Below are 17217 nucleotides of genomic sequence, written 5' to 3' on the forward strand. Positions count from 1 at the left end.
GTCCTCACAAGATTCTGGCTGCTTGTGTAGATTCTTGTAAAATTGAAGAAATTGATCCAGAATTGAGGCATCTGAAATAATTATAGTTGCCCACCCCACCCCCTCTAATTTTATGAATCACCTGAGACGCCCTATGCTCCCTCAATAATTGAGCCAGCTGCGAGCTAGTCTTATTGCCAAATTCAAAAGAATTGCGAAGCAAGCATCTCCTCGTAAATTCCACTTGCTTAATCTGCCAACATCTCAATTCCGCCACACCTGCTCATTCAGTGCCCTCTGATGTCTCTGTTCCAAATCCAGCAGTTGTTCCCGCAGCCTAAGATACATCCTAGCCCGTTCCTTCTTCCTATGAGCGCCCCATTTCACCAGATGCCCCCATAAAATACTAACATCTTCAGACCCATTATCATTATCTAAAAAGTAATTCTGAATTTATAATTTCACATCATCGCAAATGGGCTTTTTTCAAAGTAGATATTCGTTAAGCCTTCAAAAACTCTTCTGTGGGTGACACTCTTCCAGTTTCAGTTACACCCAGACTGGAGAATGATTTGAGATCTGCATGGGTTCTATATGAGTTTCTGAGATCTGCTCCCACAACGTTTGATGGCACCAAACTGCATCTGCCTTAGTGTATCTTCCAGCCGCATGTGAATAAAAAGTATAGGGTTTGGTTGGAGGGTGATACAATCTCCAAATATCTAATAGATCTAAGCCCTTAGTAAGAGAAAAAAAGGGCTATCCTATATTTCCAGTTATAGTCCCCTCACCTTTAGAATTGTCCCACGCTCACCTGGGGCCAAACTAAAATCCCCCTCCCCCGTGATCGTGTGTCCCCCTCACAAACTTCTGCAAAGGCCTCAAAAGTGAACGGAAAAATGTACCCTTCTGTTTATTTGGAGCATAGATATTAATAATTGTAACTGGAGTCCCCTTAATATGACCCCTGACATGAATATTTTTAATTCCAAGGAAGGTGATTGTGTAATACGCTGCCTACCTTGTATGGCAAGAATAATCTACTAAAAGGGAGAATACAAGAGAAACCCCCACCCTTGATATATCTTTGTCTAGGTTAGACAAACATGTCTATAGAGCAGGAGTGGGCATCCATGGTCTTCAAGGGCCACAACCAAATGGGGTTTTCAAGGTTTCCACAATGAATATGCATGAGATTGATTTGCATGTACTGCGTCCATTGCATGCAAAGAAATCTCATGTATATTCATTGTGGAAATCTTAAAACCCAACTGGGTTGTGGCCCTTGAGGGCTGTGGTTGCTCACCGCTTCTATAGACTGTATGCACATCAGCTCAGATGTCTACACCCCAAGTAATTATTCAAGATGGTTTCTGTATATAAACCACTATTTTATGCACAGAAATGCCTTATAAATTTAGCCCTAAAGCTTTTATATAAAGTACTACTATTTATCATTTCTAAATAGACTTAAATATTCCTTACAAACAAAATGAAATGTGTTCAAACTGTGTAAACATAAACATGTCTGCTAAATAGGCACAAAGAAACATATTGCTGCAAGGGGCCATAAATGAATTTACACACATGGGACTAGATTGTATGTAAGGCGCCAAAACAATTGGCACTAAAAAAGTGCTATTCTATAAGCTGCACTTAAAGTTAGGCGTGGTTTATAGAATAGTGCTTATGCCTGGGAATCGGACCTACTGTAACTTTAGTCTGAATGTGGTGCAAATGTATGCACCTACAATAGGCGTGTAGCCCTGTTATTCTCAATGTGCATAACTTTAGGAATGCCCCGTTCCACTCATGGCCCTCCCATTTCCGTGCCCCCTTTATGACATTGCGTGTAAAAGTTAAATGTAAAGTTCAATTAAATTAATGCCAATAATTGCTTCTTAAAAAGCCAATTATCGGCACTAATTGACTTTAAATTTAATTAGCTTGCGCATGCAATTTTTGGCAGCTTTTACAGAATTAAGGGGATGGAGTGCTTTCACACAACATTTTTTATAATGATAGTGCAGAAATGTATACCTTGTCTTCATCCACCACCATCTTTTGGAAATAGGACCCTTCTCAGGAGTTTTAGGGATACACCATCATGTCTGTCTGCTCTCCACAGATTTAATTAACCTATTATAGTGCTGAAAATTTTCCAACAAAGAGATTCATCTTGCATTAAAGACACTTCTGAGACAACCTGAGTATCTTGGAAAAAGCAAGTAAGCCCCCCTTAATATTGTACGTATATATATTTTAAATCTGTCTCCCCACTGATGTATTATCAGCTTCCTAAGAGCATGACACTAATTATTCCTTTCAGATATGTCACCAATATTTGGCATTTGTGGGATTTGGTGGAGGAAACATATCGAGTCTGCTATCATTTGATGTCTTCATGAATTTCTTTGACAGGTCAGGGCAAGGGCAGTATGTGATTATGTTTAGGTTGTAGAGAAAACATTTGATGCTGAGTTGCCTACGGGTGAATCCTAAGATGTTAAATGGGGGTAGAAACTAGTTGAGTGATCAACAATAGTGGCTATAGCACCTTTTGATACCAGTTGTTCTCCTCCCAGACTTTTCCAGACAGAACAAGGCAGTTTACAGTACAAAATTAGAGGGGGGGGGGGAAGGAACGCCATTTGAGATAGGAAAGAGGAAGTTAGGAAGACATAAAGCATTCATACTAGAGACTATGAAGAGACCATATCAGATAGCATTCACAGCAATACAAGTCTGACAGTTAGGTGTCCCCTAGGTAGTAAGACAAGCAGCTCCTGACTTCATTGCTAAAGACCTCCCAGAATAGATGTTTTTTTAGTGCCAACTCAAACCTCTTCATCCACACCACAATTGACACAGCAACTCATAAAATTCCTCATGTCTCTTAAATCTCTTTCGGTCCTGAAGAATTTTAAGAGTTGTGTCAATTATGGTGTGGATGAAGATTTTGTGTGATATTCAGTGATCTCCACGCGGCGGAAGGTTCTTCTGGGCTGTATAGTGAAATGCAAGTTCAAGTTTCAAACTTCAGTTTTGAATGTATTGGCTGTCTCATTTTGACAGTCTGTTAAACATTTGGAAAAATGGGAGTAATTTGAACTTAGAAATGCTCTTTAAGAACTTTTCTGGTATCGGTGAATAATAATAATTGTGTAATAAAGATTGTGGTTTTAAACAGTAGAAGTGAAATTGTGAATGTATTATTACATATCATTACATATTGATAAACTATTGCTTTAGTCATAAGGGATTTGTATTCAATAATTTCTTGACTAAATATTGAGTGTTTAGCTCTGTTAATATATTTAAGGATTCTCTTTGTTATGAGATTCTGGTACAAGACATGGCTTTTATTTATTTTTGCTTCAGAGTAGGTGGTTGCTGGAAGGCCAGTACCAGAAGAGCAGGAAGCACTTTTGCTACTACTACTACTACTTTCACGGAGAGAGTAGTGAATGTTTGGAATGCCCTCCCGCGGGAGGTGGTGGAAATGAAAACGGTAACAGAATTCAAACACTCATGGGATAAACATAAAGGAATCCTGTTCAGAAGGAATGGATCCTAAGGAGCTTAGCCGAGATTGGGTGGCAGAGCAGGTGGCAGGAGGCGGAGATAGTGCTGGAGAGACTTGTACGGTCTGTGCCAGAGCCGGTGGTTGGGAGGCAGGGCTGGTGGTTGGGAGGTGAGGATAGTGCTGGGCAGACTTATACGGTCTGTGCCAGAGCCGGTGGTGGGAGGCGGGGCTGGTGGTTGGAAGGCGGGGATAGTGCTGGGCAGACTTATACGGTCTGTGCCCTGAAGAGGACAGGTACAAATCAAAGTAGGGTATACACAAAAAGTAGCACATATGAGTTTATCTTGTTGGGCAGACTGGATGGACCATGCAGGTCTTTTTCTGCCGTCATTTACTATGTTACTATGTTACTGCTTATCATTTCTATAGCACTACTAGACTTGCGCAGCGCTGTACACTGATCATAAAGAGATAGTCCCTGCTCCACAGAGCTTACAATCTAATTAGGACTGACAAAGAGGACAAATAAGGGATTTACTAAGGTGGGATGATGAAACATGGGTACTGAACACGTGAGTAAGGGTTAGGAGTTAAAAGCAGCGTCAAAAAGGTGGGTTTTAGCCTAGATTTGAAGACGGCCAGAGATTTTTCAATGACATCCTCCAAAGGTAGTATCCCTTCCCTCCTTTCACCTTCAGGCTATCACTGGAATGCTTTTAATGGTTCACTGATATTTTTTGGTAATGTCATATTTTGCTCAATCAGTTCAGACCTGAAGAAGGGAGTGTTAGTTCAAAGTTAGTCAAGAAATATATTAAGTTAGTCTAGTAACTACTTGTGTGTGTGTGTTTTTTAATTAACCTTTATTTCTATACTTTCAAGTGGATTAACACACCAGTCACACTACTCTCTTCATATTGTTGGTAATGTTGTGAGCTGATAAATTTTTGCAGTATCGGTGCCGCTGGTGCTAAATAATCCAGCATCAATATATCAAGATTTAAAATAGTACTGGCACTGAATTATATGTATCCCTTTTTTTTCTAACAAGTGTGTTTTATTTGTGACAGAAATATACACACTACGAGGAAATAGCCTTGGCATGCCTTGTGTTTTCCCATTTAAGTATAACAACAGATGGTACCACGAGTGTATCGAAGACAGCAGGGTAGAGAAGTTCCCTTGGTGTTCCACAACCAGCCACTATGACAGAGATGAAAAGTGGGGCTTCTGTACCAGTCCTGGTGAGTATCGCATCGTACCACAGTCCTGAAGTTGCAGGAAAGAGAAATACAATGAAATTTTGACGTCTATTCAAGATAATTCTTACTTTTTCACAAGCATTTGTTTGCAGAGTTATGAACTTACTAGTGTTAATATACTGTACTATGTCTTGTAGAAATCTTTCACATTCTGCCGTCAAGAAAGTAGAATTCAAAACGCATTAAAGTAAGAATTTGTTTCACAGATCTACGCAACATACTCTATGCTTTCAAGAAGAGAACAACCGTAGAAATAAATAAGTAATCAAAACGTTTTGCTTGCTTAAATCTTCAGATCCTGTGTTACAGCAAACCCCAAAATTGCTTTAATGTGGGCCCACAGTAAGTTAAATAGGGATCCACTTGAGTTCAGTCTCAGTAAGTGAGCTGATTTGAATACTCCTGGATGAAGAATCCGACCATTTCAAGTAAATTTGAAGCAGAGGTCTAAAATGTACTGAATGTGGAGCTGCCAAAAGAACACCAGGATAAAGTTATACATAGGTATAAACATAGCAGATAACGCATTGATCAAATTAAACGACGTTGAACTAGAAAAAGGCTAAAATTCACCTATTGAGGAAGTCTGGTAATAGAAGATGACACTAAAATATCCCAATAAATAAATAACAAGAAATTACGGGCTTCTTTTGCTAAGCGGCTGCTTACCGCTCGCTATACAGGAAGTACCACCGGGCTACCGCAGCAGCCTGGTGGTACTCATCATTTCCGGTGCTACAAAAATGTATTTATTTTTGTAGCTCCGGAGTGTACCCAGCGGTAATTGAGCAGTGGTGTGCACTGCCCAATTACTGCTGAGTTAATGCGGGAGCCCTTACCGCCACCTCAGTGGGTGGCGGTAAGGGCTCCCCCCCCCCTGGAAATGGCCAGGCAGCAAGTGCTTTACTTGCTACCTGACCATTTCTTGTAGGAAGACGGGACTTCCCTTTTACCAACTGCGGTAAAAGGGGGCCTCGGTGCGCGTGTAAAACACGCACAGACACAAGCACCAACCCCCTTTTGCCGCAGCTTGGTAAAAGGGGCCCTAAAATTGGTAAAGCTGCCTCACTCGTAAATAGATTTGATAAAATCTGAGACAATAAGAATCGAACTACTTGAATGAAGATGCATGTGTTTAATAGTGCCGTGATACTCACTCTGTTACATGGTGCAGAAACCTTGCCAGTAACATAAAAACTCTCCAAAACATTCTAGGTGGTTTTGATTCACACAACTTAAAAGAATCCTACATGTCAAATGTAAAAGTTAAAACCAAAGAGACAAGAGAAACACCTAAATAACCACTAGTTAGTAAGATGATACAGCAATGGAGACTCAGATGATTTGGGTACCTACAAAGAATGGATGTATAGAGCATCACAGGGCAAGCCATGAAGGGAAAAGAGGTCCAGAAAGGCCAAGGGAGACATGGCACCAAACAGTTGAAAAGAACCTTAGTGAGTTAGATATCAATTGATCAGAAGCAGTTGATGAAACACAAGATGACAAGTGTGGGAGACCCATCTGTCTGCCTTATGTGCTGACTGGCTCAAGAAAATATAATTATAATAGACTGGAGGAGAGCTATAAGAAAAGGCAATTCTGTAACTGGGTATGTGCAGAAAAACACTTCTGTACCATTTTATGCATGTATGTTCTATATGATAGCACATGAGTGCCATAGTGCATAGCTGCATGAGCGAGGTGTGGACATGTCTCCCATAGACGCCGAGTCCATGGGTGTTGTGGGTGCTCGAGCACCCCCAATATTTGACCCGCCGGAAGTTCCCAGCCAGCCCGACTTTCCCGCCCTCTTCTCCCTCAACAGTCCTCTGCCCTCGCCTTCCTGCGTGCTGCCCAGAATTTAAAACCCATCTTACCTCGGGGTCCCAGCGGCAGCAGTGAAAGGCGAGCAGGCTCGGCGCTTCAGCCTTCCCTTCTCCCTCAGCTCTGGTCCCACCCTCATTTCCTGTTTCCGCAAGGGCAGGACCAGAGCTGAGAGAGAAGGGAAGGCTGAAGCGCCGAGCCTGCTCGCCTTTCACTGCTGCCGCCGGGTAAGATGATTTTTAAATTCTGGGCGGCACGCAGGAAGGCGAGGGTGGAGGACTGTTGTGGGAGAAGAGGTCGGGCTGGAGTTGGGACTGGCACTTGGAGGAGAGGGGGGCCTGGAACTCGGAGGGGGGAGGAGGAGAGGGAGAGGAGGGGGAGGGGAAATGCACCACCTGTAAAAAAAAAATTTCAGCACCCCCAGTCATTTTGAAAAGTTGGCTCCTATGATGTCTCCAGCATACATACGCAACTTATAGAATACCAGGGCCGTGCCAACACGGTAAGCAGGGTAAGCACCACAGGGGGGTGCCTGCCTTCAAGGGCGCCGCTGCGGTGCTGCCCCGCCATACCGCTCCCGCTGCTCTGCCTCTCACCATTGGCGCCGACTCCATGGGTGCTGCGACTCTGTCTACTCCCTCTCTTCCTTCCTCCCTCCAGCGCAGCAGCCTTGTGCTCCTGGCAGCGGTAGCGACGTATACATGCTTCCTTCGGCTCTGCCCTGGAAGCCTTCTCTTCAAGTTCCTGTTCCTGCATAGGTGGGAACAGGAACTTGAAGAGAAGGCTTCCGGGGCAGACCGAAGGCAGCGTGTATACGTCGCTACCGCTGCCTGCCAGGAGCACAGAAAGGCTGCTGTGCCGGAGGGAGGGAGGAAGAAAGGGGGTAGACGGAGTCGCTATCGCCGTTTGGGGGGGGGGCTTGCCCGATCCTGGATCTCGCGGGGGCGGGGGGGCAGCAGAGGGAAGATGGATGGGACTGGGAGGGGTGGGGAGCAGAGGGAAGGAGCAGGAGATTGATGGGACTAGGAGAGGTCAGGCATAACAGAGGGAAGGAGCAGGAGATGGATGGGATGGAGGGATGGTGAGCAGAGGGAAGGAACAGAAGATGGATGGGACTGCGAGGGGTGGGGAGCAGAGGGAAGGAGCAGGAGATGGATGGGACTGTGAGGGGTGGGGAGCAGAGGGAAGCAGCAGGAGATGGATGGGACTGGGAGGGGTGGGGAGAAGAGGGAAGGAGCAGGAGATGGATGGGACTGGGAGGGGTGGGGAGCAGAGGGAAGGAGCAGGAGATGGATGGGACTGGGAGGGGTGGGGAGAAGAGGGAAGGAGCAGGAGATGGATGGGACTGGAAAGGATGGTGAGCAGAGGGAAGGAGCAGGAGATGGATGGGACTGTGAGGGGTGGGGAGCAGAGGGAAGGAGCAGGAGATGGATGGGACTGGGAGGGGTGGGGAGAAGAGGGAAGGAGCAGGAGATGGATGGGACTGTGAGGGGTGGGGAGCAGAGGGAAGGAGCAGGAGATGGATGGGACTGGGAGGGGTGAGGAGAAGAGGGAAGGAGCAGGAGATGGATGGGACTGGAAAGGATGGTGAGCAGAGGGAAGGAGCAGAAGATGGTCAAAGCCAGTAGGTAGATGGATACTAAGGACTAAAGAGTGAGAGAAATGTGTGTGGGTGGGTGTGGAGGGGGGGACGTAAAATGAAAGATCAATGCCAGACAGATGCAGAGAAGGACAGTAAGAAGACAAGAGAAGGGTGAAGAAATGGAAAAGTCAACCTGGAAAGGAATTTAGGAGAATATTGATACATGGAAAGTGGAAAGGAGACTGGAACCAAACCAACTAGAAAAATAGAATGCTCAGATCGGAGAAGGGGGGGATTTTCAGATAGGAGAGGGGTGTGGGGGTTCTCAGATGGGAGAAGGGGTGGGGTGGGGTGGGGGTTCTCAGATGGGAGAAGGGGGCTGGAACTGAGGTCTGAGAAGGGGTCATGAGGGAAAATGGGGCATGCCTGGGTCAGGTGGGAGAATGGGTTGGACTGAAAAGGGGGGCCCTAATGCAAGGCATGTGGATGAAGGGGGCTGGAACTAGGGGCTGAAAAGGAGGGTAGGTGGGATAAGGGGGCTGGTACTGGGACTGGGGGCTGAAAAGGGGCAGGGGCTGAAACTGTGGGGACTGGGGACTGAAAAGGGGACAGGGAGAAGTGGCTGGGGGCTGAAACTGGGCACTGGTGGGATAGTGGGGCTGGAACTGGGGGCTGAGAAAGGGGACAGATCCTGGATGGATGGGAGAGGGAGGGCAAATGGTGGATTGAAGAGGCAGAGAGAAAGGGCAGACAGTGGATGGAAGGGATAGAAAGGGCAGACAGTGAATGGAAGGGGGAGAGAGAGAGGGCAGACGGGCAGATGGTGGATGGAAGGGGCAGAGATAGAGGGCAGATGTAGATGGAAGGGGTAGGGACAGAGGGCAGACATTGGATGGAGGGGACAGCAGAGAGGGCGGACATTGGATGGCAGAGCGAGAACAAAGAGATGCTGGATAGAAGGAAGACAGTGAAAAGATGAGGAAAGCAGAAACCAGAGACAACAAACTGTAAATAAAATATATATTTTTATTTTTTTGCTTTAGGATAAAGTAGTATTGTAGCTGTGTTAATAAATGTTTATAATAGAACATGTAAACAAGGTAATATTTTTATTGGACTAATTTTAATACATTTTGGTTAACTTTCGGAGAACAAAACCCCCTTCCTCAGGTCAGGATAGGATACTGTAACAGCACTATACCGTATTGACCTGAGGAAGGATGTTTTGGCCTCTGAAAGCTAAATATATTAGTCTAATAAAATGGTATTATTTTATTTTCTATATTTGTTTAATATCTATTTGTTAATTTGTAAAGTGGTGATTGATACTTGTTAGTTTTTTCAAATTTACATCTGCTGTCTTTATATTTTGCACAGTATGGTATTTTGGTATTTATGGTATTTTATGCTAGACAGGGGGGGGGGGGCCCAACTGATAGTCTGCAGGGGGGCACCAGAGACCCTAGGCACGGCCCTGTAGAATACTATAAGTTGTGTGCTTTGCATGGTGCACTTAGGTGGCATAAGTGGTCATACCTAAATTTTAGTGTGCAGTTCACGTTTGCACTAGTATTCCATAATGGCTTCTTGGCACACAGATGCCATTCTAGAATTGGTGCTCATTGGGGGTCTTAACGCCAGCTGATTTCTATCGTGATCTAAAAACTCTACCGTGCCTTAGTAAAAGACCCCCCATTGTGCAGTATTGGTGCACCTAACTAGAGGCACCAAAGCACTGTTCCCTCCAAGCTGAGCGGGAGTCCCCCACCTACAGTCCTGCCACTGAGTGGTGCTCTTTCAGTAGTGCACGTTCAATGGCAAGGGATAGGCAAACGCTGTAGGACTCCAGGGAGCCTGCCTGTCCCGAATGATTGAAAACACAATGTTGATGCATCACCCCCCCCCCCCCCTTCCACTGGCAGCAATGCAGTTGGAGGATACCCCCTCAGCTTAGAAGGAACAGTGGCACCTAGTTACACAATTGCCCCAGACAGTATATTTGAATATCCCCTAAGGGTTAAGGAAAGTGCTGAAAAGTCCTAAGATTACTTAAAGTACTACAGAGATCTCTGGCTAAGACTGAGAAAAGATGTTGACTCTTACTAAGGTGAGAAAAGGAAGCCTCTGTTGAGGAAAAGCTGTGATTTGCCGCACAGCTTTTGCAAAGAAATGCTTAAGAGAGGCTGAACACATATGGTCTGATGAGACCAAATTGGAATTTTTTTCACCTAAGTGCTAAGCAATCTACATAGCGTAAACACAACGCTTCACACTGCTGAGTATACAGTAAAGAATGGTGGTAGCAGAATGTGGACAGGCAGGCTTTTGAGGATGGTGCAAAGTACAGGCAAATCTTGAAGGAAAACCTGTTCCAGTCTGCCATTGACTTGGGGCTGGAGAGATGAAAAAGGGAAAAATTGACAGGGTCACTCTGTCAGACAAACTGCAATGTGAATCATCAGAAGTATTTCTTAGAAGTAACGGTGTACTGTGTGAAAAGCCGTAAAAGGTGGCATTTACAGCAGAGCAAACAACAAACCTTGCTCCATAGCAAATCATAAATTAAAAGCAGAAATAACCATAAGAGATACCAACAGTGCTCCCTTCAGGAACTCCCCCAAGGAGCATACTTGGTCCTTGGGTGTATTCCTTTGGCAGGCACCCAGGGCACAAAATGCCACTCGGTGTTTGGATTTAAGAGCAAGTTGTCTGTTCCAAAGACAGGTACCAAAAATATGGTTTCTCTCACATGGTTTCAATACTTTAAAATGAAAATGCTTGCCCCCTGCATATTGGGGTAGATTCTATAAAGAGCACCAAAAATATGGATGCTAAGTGCCAGTTCTGTAAAGGCAATTGCTTGAGACATTGCCGTTATAGAGTATAGGCCGGCATCCACATACCTAACTTTAGGCAGGTACACGGCCTACTGAAGCAAGGTCCGGTGCTCATGGAGGTTCTGTGCCCCTTTGGTCTTACAGGTTGGCCAATTGAAAGGGCTCGTTTGAGATGAAAAGGTTATTCGGATTCGGTTATTGCTACCTTGCTTCAGGCTTGGAAACGCTCTACATCTGGTGTTCTGAGCTCGGACTGTCTCCCTGGAGATCCTAGCATTCATTCATTTATTTATTTATTGAGATTTAGTATCCACTTTTATGAAGAGATCCACCCAAGGCGGTGTACAGCAGGTACAATTTAACATAAATTTTGTTAACAGCTTAATAGTAAAAATAGCCAAATACAAACAAGTACGATGAGGGGTCCTTTTACTATGCTGCGGTAGGGCTACCATGGCAATGGTGCATGGCGATCCGGCTCTACCGTCAGGCTTTCAGGGGAGCCCAGTGGAAGTTCCACTGTGCGTCATTTCCTTCCTGCAAATATTTTTTGGAAGTGGTGGGGGCGCGCCCAGTGGCAATCAGCGCTGCCAGGCCACCACCAGGCTACTGCTGGAGCCCCCCACTAATAGAAGGTGGTAAGGGTTGCACCAGGAAATGGCCTCACGGCAAGTGTTTCACTTACCACACGGCCATCTCCTGTCCCAGCTGGGATTTTCCTTTTACTGGGAAGTGGTGAAAGGAAGCCTCGGCATGCAGCAAACCTGCACGTTGACGCCACAGGGCTCCTTTTACCACCACCCCGCAAAAGAGGCCCTAAATGAGGTAAACTTGAAAACAGCAAATTAAAACCTAATAGGACTACCATTAAACAGTATCAAAAATAACAGCACTTTAGCAGCACTGAAATTCAAATAATACAATGTCCACATATTTCTAATGAAACATCTAATAAGCACGCATTAGAACATTCAAATAACATAGCTGTAATACTAATGCTTTTCTACAATACGGTTTACCATATAGCCAGGGGGCCAAGTGCAGATATATAGATGGGGACAAGATGAATAGTACAGACTCAATTGTGATAAATGGATGGATGACTGAACTCAAGGCAAGCTCTTTGTAGAGTTAAACAAGATATAAGGAACTGATCTAAGCTACAGTGTGTGTAGCAAACTAGTCCAGTTACAGGGTAGTGTATAATCAGTAGGCCTTCGTATTAAAGGCTTGGGAGAAGAGCCAGGTTTTTAGTTGCTTCCTGAAGTAGAGGTAGTCTTGAGTTAGACGTAGCCCCTCTGGGAGTAAAGAAAGCTCGCTGGCAGGTATCACATCGTACAGTTTTTTTTTTATGAGGGTGCAGATAGTGATGATAGTGACCTTAGAGGCCTTAAAGGTCTGTAAAGGGCTAACTTATTCTTTAAATACTCTGACCCATTTTGTCTGAGGACCTTGAAAATCAAACAGTTTAAAATTTAACCCTGTAAGGTACTGGTAGTTAGTGTAGTTTTTGCAGGAAGAGTGTGATGTGGTCACGTCACATGCAGCCTTCTATCAGTTATGCTGCAATATTCTGAATTAGTTGGAGCTGATGCAGACTTTTTGGTTTGACCAGTATACAGGACACTACAGTAGTTTAGCTGTGTCGTTATCATGGCATGGACCACTGTTGTCAGACTCATTTTTCAATATATACAATTTATAAAATATTAAATGAGAAACAGGATCCATGTGGCACCCCACAGTTCAGTGCCCAAGGTAATGATGTGCTGCTGTTGAAAAGAACTGATTGTTGTCTGTCTGACAGGATTTGAACCAAGTAAATCCTATACCACTGATACCCGTTTCTGCCAGACTTGTAAGCATGATAGTATGATCCACAGTGTCGAAGGCTGCTGAGAAATCCAGTAACACTAGTATCGAGGCAGATCCCCTGTCACGGTTTCTATGCAACTCATCAAGAAGGGCCACAAGAACTGTCTCTGTTCCGTACCCAGGTCTGAAGCCAGCTGGCAATCCAGCTGATACAAGACAAAGGTCAACTGATGAAAGACTTTGGCCAGGACCCTTCAGACTGGAGTCCTGAGTTCCAGGAAAGCATCCAAGAGACTATTATCTCATCTTATCAGCCAAACTGATCATCAGTTCATTCATCGACCTTCAGCACAGGCACTGCCTGTGACAATTGACTACCTGTAGCTGTTCCAGGAGAAGAGCCTTGCAACTCCTGATTCAGGTTGAATGAGTCAAGCTCTGTGATCACTAACTACTAGAACAGGTGGCACATACTTGTGTCTCAAGGTACAGTGGGGGAAATAAGTATTTGATCCCTTGCTGATTTTGTAAGTTTGCCCACTGACAAAGACATGAGCAGCCCATAATTGAAGGGTAGGTTATTGGTAACAGTGAGAGATAGCACATCACAAATTAAATCCGGAAAATCACATTGTGGAAAGTATATGAATTTATTTGCATTCTGCAGAGGGAAATAAGTATTTGATCCCCCACCAACCAGTAAGAGATCTGGCCCCTACAGACCAGGTAGATGCTCCAAATTAACTCGTTACCTGCATGACAGACAGCTGTCGGCAATGGTCACCTGTATGAAAGACACCTGTCCACAGACTCAGTGAATCAGTCAGACTCTAACCTCTACAAAATGGCCAAGAGCAAGGAGCTGTCTAAGGATGTCAGGGACAAGATCATACACCTGCACAAGGCTGGAATGGGCTACAAAACCATCAGTAAGACGCTGGGCGAGAAGGAGACAACTGTTGGTGCCATAGTAAGAAAATGGAAGAAGTACAAAATGACTGTCAATCGACAAAGATCTGGGGCTCCATGCGAAATCTCACCTCGTGGGGTATCCTTGATCATGAGGAAGGTTAGAAATCAGCCTACAACTACAAGGGGGGAACTTGTCAATGATCTCAAGGCAGCTGGGACCACTGTCACCACGAAAACCATTGGTAACACATTACGACATAACGGATTGCAATCCTGCAGTGCCCGCAAGGTCCCCCTGCTCCGGAAGGCACATGTGACGGCCTGTCTGAAGTTTGCCAGTGAACACCTGGATGATGCCGAGAGTGATTGGGAGAAGGTGCTGTGGTCAGATGAGACAAAAATTGAGCTCTTTGGCATGAACTCAACTCGCCGTGTTTGGAGGAAGAGAAATGCTGCCTATGACCCAAAGAACACCGTCCCCACTGTCAAGCATGGAGGTGGAAATGTTATGTTTTGGGGGTGTTTCTCTGCTAAGGGCACAGGACTACTTCACCGCATCAATGGGAGAATGGATGGGGCCATGTACCGTACAATTCTGAGTGACAACCTCCTTCCCTCCGCCAGGGCCTTAAAAATGGGTCGTGGCTGGGTCTTCCAGCACGACAATGACCCAAAACATACAGCCAAGGCAACAAAGGAGTGGCTCAGGAAGAAGCACATTAGGGTCATGGAGTGGCCTAGCCAGTCACCAGACCTTAATCCCATTGAAAACTTATGGAGGGAGCTGAAGCTGTGAGTTGCCAAGTGACAGCCCAGAACTCTTAATGATTTAGAGATGATCTGCAAATAGGAGTGGACCAAATTCCTCCTGACATGTGTGCAAACCTCATCATCAACTACAGAAGACGTCTGACCGCTGTGCTTGCCAACAAGGGTTTTGCCACCAAGTATTAGGTCTTGTTTGCCAGAGGGATTAAATACTTATTTCCCTCTGCAGAATGCAAATAAATTCATATACTTTCCACAATGTGATTTTCCGGATTTAATTTGTGATGTGCTATCTCTCACTGTTACCAATAACCTACCCTTCAATTATGGGCTGCTCATGTCTTTGTCAGTGGGCAAACTTACAAAATCAGCAAGGGATCAAATACTTATTTCCCCCACTGTATGTGTGTTTCTTCCAATATCTGTCTGAGCTCATTTTAGCATTTGTTGAATGTCCATTTTTGGTGGAATACAGTTTTGCAGCATCAGAAATTTGAGTTTGTTATGACAGAGAAGTTTCGAATAGCAATCTCTACGAAAAAAGTCTGGGCGCCAGTGGAGAACTACCTTCAAGCTGGTTAGCTTTTATAATGGTATATGAAAGACACTCTTGTCTCACCTAGGCATCTCCCTTTCCCTCTTATTCTTCATTTGTATCTTACTCCATTTTTTTGTTATCCCTTGTTGCTGTTATTTATGGAAAACTAATATATTATTTTGAAAAATGAAATAACGTGTTTTCAGTAACAAAAAAAAAGCTATAATTCCTATTTTATTCTGCTTCAGTGCCAGCATTTATACATGTTGGTTATTTTCTAATTATTTCTGTCTTTACTCTTGTAAACAGTTTTATTCTTTATGTAAATAAATTCATTGATTGTACTTATACAGAGGGTGATCTTAGACAGCTGCTTGAAAGTGGTATTTATTATTTACAGAATACATTGCTTTACATATTTCTTACCCACGTCATCCTACCACACTGGTGGTGAACATTGTGCTACCCCCCCCCCCCCCCCCCCCCACACACACACACACACACACTCACTGATAGGAAAGGGCCACAACCCAGTTGTATAGACAGGTCTAGCAGAGATGATGGAAATATTTATTGTGTTTACAGCTTCTTGGTTCTGTTGTTGCACTGACTTGGAACTCACATCAATGCCATTGCTTCAGGAACATTGCTACAGGAATCAGTTCTAACTTTTAAACTTAGCAACACCTTCAAGCAGGTCTTCAGAAAGGATTGGTGTTGGTTTCTCTAAAAGTTCAGGTTGCAGCTTTGACCTGTTTCAGGGGCCAACTATAGAAGATGTCTCTTGCGGCTCACTTGAATATCGTGGAACCTTATTTTACTCCTTTGGGCTTTTCATAAGTCTCCTTTTGAGCCACTCCAGAGGGTCTCCTTGAAAGATCTTATATTAAAGACAATGTTCTTGGTGGCAGTTGCATCAGCACATAGTGTTTCAGAGCTTCAGGCCCGCTCTTGTTGGGATCCCTTTCTCTGCTTTTTGGAGGCAGGGGTCTCCCTGTGCACGGTTCCTTCCTTCCTTTCTTCTGAAAGTGGTATTAGCATTTCATCTCAACCAATCTGTGGAGTTTTCATCCTTTCGCAGAGAGGACGAAGAGGCTCGGTATTCTTCCCTGAAGCTTCTCAATGTACATAGAGTCCTCATTAGATATCTGGAAGTCACAAATGAGTTTTGCAAATCAAATCAACTGTGCTTTTTGGTAAACAGGCTTGGCCGTATGGCTTCTAAGCTCATAATTGCTAGATTTCTGAAGGAGACTATTGCGTCAGCTTGCTTGCAGGGAAGCAAGCTCCTCAAGCCTTGCGGGCTCATTCTACATGGCATACAGCAACATCCTAGGTTAAGACAACCTTACTATCTCCGGTGGTTATTTGCAAGGCAGCAATTTGGTCAATGCTGCATATCTTTGCCAAGCACTACGGAGTGGATATTGCGGTGCACTCAGAAGTGAGTTTTGGGGGCTTCGGTCCTTAGGATGGTGGCATCAGGATCCCACCCACTCTAAGGATTGCTTTTGAATATTCCATGGGTTCTGGAATAGTGGGAAGCTAAGTAAAAGAAGAAGAAATTAGGTCTTACCTGATAGTTGCCTTTTCATTAGTCCTTCCCACTGTTCCATCAACCCACCTGAGGTTTCTGAGTTGTTTAGTCAGTGCGAAGTAATGGGTCAAATAACAATTGTTATCTTGCATGGTGCTTCCTGCATATCTCTTGTTCTGTACAAGTTTTTCAGAGATGAGATAGGTCCACACATGTTTGCTCGTCTGGTTAGTGTTAGGTTAGTGAGTTGTTTAAGGTTGTGTTTATTCTGAGTTTCTCCATACTGCTTGTCTGTTTAAACACTGAGGAGCTGGACTAGATGCCAAGAAGGATATGTCTCAGCTCAGTTTTCAGTTCTTTATCTCCACCTGCTGGTTGATGGACATAACTATCCCACAAGTTCCGGAATAATAGGAAGGACTAATGGAAAGAAAATTATCAGGTAAAACTTAATTTCTCCTTATTTAGGATTGTTAAATTTTGTTCAGGCAATAAAATGAATTTAATGGGGAGGTTGTATTTTAAATGTTGGGGGTGGGACAAACTCTTTGCATATGGTCCTTTATCTGATGAATTGATATCAAAATCTATTTAGTTAATTCCATGCTTAAAAATTTGTGGTTTTTTTTTTTGG

The 17217-nt window shown here is 44.3% G+C and overlaps 1 protein-coding gene across 1 annotated transcript in view; it reads left to right on the top strand.

Moving 5' to 3' along the window:
- PLA2R1 (phospholipase A2 receptor 1) overlaps positions 1–17217 on the top strand; it is a 220083-nt gene that overhangs the window by 21360 nt on the left and 181506 nt on the right. The window contains 1 exon segment of the mRNA XM_030210858.1: positions 4576–4749. Within this exon segment, the coding sequence (XP_030066718.1) occupies positions 4576–4749 (174 nt within the window).

This window comes from Microcaecilia unicolor, chromosome 7 (genome assembly GCF_901765095.1).
Source record: "Microcaecilia unicolor chromosome 7, aMicUni1.1, whole genome shotgun sequence".
Lineage (NCBI taxonomy): Eukaryota > Metazoa > Chordata > Amphibia > Gymnophiona > Siphonopidae > Microcaecilia > Microcaecilia unicolor.